This window comes from Gopherus flavomarginatus (genome assembly GCF_025201925.1).
Source record: "Gopherus flavomarginatus isolate rGopFla2 chromosome 11 unlocalized genomic scaffold, rGopFla2.mat.asm SUPER_11_unloc_2, whole genome shotgun sequence".
In the NCBI taxonomy this organism is placed as follows: Eukaryota; Metazoa; Chordata; order Testudines; family Testudinidae; genus Gopherus; species Gopherus flavomarginatus.
The window spans coordinates 99800-103109 of NW_026114603.1; the positions used below are offsets into that span (position 1 = coordinate 99800).

Here is a 3310-nt window from a genome sequence, read left to right on the forward strand (position 1 = left end):
CAGTCAGACAGTGTGGGAGTTGGAGCAGAGAGCAGTTTGAAGGAGTTGGAGAAGAGAACAGTTTTGAAGAAAGACAAAAGGAAAGTTTGGAGGAGTGCTGTAGTGGGATGAGAAATCCAAAAGAAACCCTAGGTAAGGGGCACCTGGCTTGTGTAGAAGGAGGGCAAGAAGCCCCTTCACAAGCTGAAGGGCAGGAGAGGGAAGTAGCCCAGGGGAAGGAACCGCTAGTTCAAGTGGTTCACCACAAACCTCAGGGCCCCTGGGTTGGGACCTGGAGAAGAGGGTGTCATGGTATTCTATCCCCAATCTGAACCTTAGAGTCCAAAAATGGGGTACCAGCATGAATTCCTCTAAGCTTAATTACCAGCTTAGATCTGATAAGCTGCCACCACTCAAAAAATTATAGTGTTTTGGGGCACTCTGGTCCCCCCAAAAACCTTCCCTGGGAACCCCAAGACCCAAATTCCTTGAGTCTTACAACAAAGGGGAATAAACCATTTCTCCCCCTTCTCCTTTCTTCCTCCCAGATCTTTCCCATCCTGGGTACACTAGGAGATCACCGTGATTCAACTCCTTGAATCACAACACAGAGAAATCAGGTTTGTTTCCCCTCTTCTCTCTCCTTTTCAGGCTTTCCCTCCCTGGGCTATCCTGGAGAGATAGACAGATTCAAGCTCCGTGAATCTAAAACAAAGGGATTTCACCCTTCCCCCCTCCCTTCTCGCTCCCTGTCCCTCACCAATTTCCTGGTAAGTACAGACTCAATTCCCTTGAGCCTCAACAAGGGGAAAAAAATCAAACAGGTCTTAAAAAGCAAAACTTTTAATAAAAAGAAAGGAAAAAAAGTAAAAGTTGTCTCTGTAATTTAGATGGTAAAAGTTACAGGGTCTTTCAGCTTATAGACACTAGAGAGAAGCCTCCCCCCAGCAAAAATACAATTTAAAATATTTCCAGCAAAATACACATTTGCAAATACAGAAAACAATTAAAAGACTATAACCTCCTTTCCTACTTAATACTCACTATTTTAAATATATAAGAGACTGTAGCAGGGAGATTGGCAAGAAACCTGGTTGCACGTCTAGTCCCTTTCAGGACCCAGAGAGAACAAAGTAAAACCCAAAAAACACAAACAAGGGGTTCCCTCCACCGAGATTTGAAAGTATCTTGTCTCCTGATTGGTCCTCTGTTTGTTAACCTTTTACAGGTAAAAGATACATTAACCCTTAACTATCTGTTTATGACAGAGGGTGGGCCCAGGTCCCTCCCTCTCCACTACCCTCCTCAAGGACACTAGTGGGGTAATTAAAATACCGGTTCAGAGGCAAGCAATGACGCCCTGAGCCTTCCCCAAAGAAGAGAAAGCGCAAGACTCAGCATAACAGTACCGGCAATTTTCCACAGAGCCTATTAAGTTACATCAATTTGGCCACTACAAGCGTAATATTAATTAGCTAGGCTAATGAACATTCAATTGTCCATTGATAACTATAAGCTCCAGAATTGTCTTTTATGGGTGGTTCATTTGTCTTCATTTTTTCCCTTTTATTTTTATTAAAACTTGTACATATAAATGTTGAAACCCATAACAATGTAGATTTCAGGAAAGACAACACACAGTTCTCTGAATGTTAAATCCATCTTATGCCTATTGGACCAGGCTGGTGAACGATTAACATTTTCCTGAGCGCACCCCTTATGTCATTGTTTCTCAGGCTGTAGATGATTGGGTTCACAGTAGGTGGCACAACGGAATAGAAAATGGCATCTACCAGGTCCAAAACTTTTGAAGACTTTGATCTGGGTCCCATGTACGTTAATGTTGAAGTGCCAAGAAACAAACAGAAAACAATCAAGTGGGGCAGGCAGGTGGAGAAGGCTTTGTACCTGCCCTGCTTGGAGGGGATTCTCATCACCGTGAAGAAGATGTGAATATAAGACACAAATATAAATACAAAACAGGAAACAGCTGAAACAGAACCAAGAACAAGCATTACTATATCATTAACACGTGTATCTCCACAGGAGAGCTTTAATAGCTGTGGGATATTACAGAAAAACTGGCCAACCATGTTGGAGAGGCAGAAGTGTAACCTAAATGTGTTACCGGTATGTATCACAGCACACATCATGCTGCTGAGCCAGGCCCCAGCTGCCATCTGGGCACACCTGCCCCTGTTCATTAACATCCAATAATGGAGGGGATGGCAGATTGCAACATAGCGATCATATGCCATCACCGTGAGTAATGCTAGCTCCGTAATGGCAAAGGTGACAACCAAGAAGAGTTGCGTGACACACCCTGAGAAAGAAATTGTTCTGCTGTCCATGAGAGAGTTGGCCATGGATTTGGGGACAGTCACAGAGATGTAGCACAGGTCTAGGAAGGATAAGTTGACCAAGAAGAAGTACATGGGGGTGTGAAGTTGTCGGTCAAAGGCTACGACTATGATTATAAGGAGGTTCCCTATCAAGGCTGCCAGGTAGACCACTAGAAACGCTGTGAAGTGTATAATCTGCAGCTCCCAAATGTCAGAGAATTCCAGGAGAAGGAACTCCAGCATGGAGGTTTGATTGTTCATAACCTGCTTCAGATACATTCTGGGGAACAAGACAAGAGGAACGGTCAGTAAAATAGTGACAAAAGGAGGGAGGGAGAAAAAGAGAGACTACCATCATCCTTCAAAAACAGATATCGGAGCTACTTAAAATGAGCCGTGACCCCATTCTGTCAGGCTGTGCAGATAAATGCTTATTATTTGAGTCACTGGGCCCCAGAGAGAAAATGGCTTTATAGCCTGGTCAGTAGGGCTCTTGTATGGGAGACAAGGATGCCAATGACTCTTTAATTATTTAATATAGAGAACCCTTTCCCCACCCCAGGAGAATGTCCCATGCTCCTGGGAAGTGGAGGACCCATCTTCAAATCCTTTCTCCTCATCAGTGGGGAATTTAATTGAGGTGTCCCACATCCTAGGTGGGTACACTTACAATTGGGCTAAAGATTATGGGGGACATCTGCTTCCTCCCCTACACATCCATGTCATGTGATTTTGTGTGCTGGTCCACTCTGGTAAGTGGCCTCTGAACACACCTGTCAGATCAGGCCCTGCAGTTGAATAAGGCAAGGGAACATCTATCTTCCCCTTGTTTGTGGATTTCTCTGGGCTTAGCTATCCACATGCATAAAGCGAGGCTGTGGTGCTCATGCCCAGAGGCAGAAATGTAGCACATAAGAAATGTTTACATCAAAAGAAAGGAGGTACAGAGCGAATTTAGGCGCCTACAGGGTCAGGTAGTAGCTGAGCAG

General features: G+C 44.4%; 1 protein-coding gene across 1 annotated transcript; it reads right to left on the minus strand.

Moving 5' to 3' along the window:
- Positions 1 to 1631: 1631 nt before the first annotated feature.
- LOC127040950 (olfactory receptor 14A16-like) lies at positions 1632 to 2600 on the minus strand. Its single transcript, XM_050935481.1, has one exon. The coding sequence runs from the start codon at positions 2598 to 2600 to the stop codon at positions 1632 to 1634; it is 969 nt and encodes a 322-aa protein (XP_050791438.1).
- Between the last annotated feature and the right edge of the window lie 710 nt (positions 2601 to 3310).

Bases quoted from the DNA above. Each gene is read 5' to 3' on its own strand.
- LOC127040950 (XM_050935481.1), bottom strand. From the start codon at position 2,600: ATGTATCTGAAGCAGGTTATGAACAATCAAACCTCCATGCTGGAGTTC.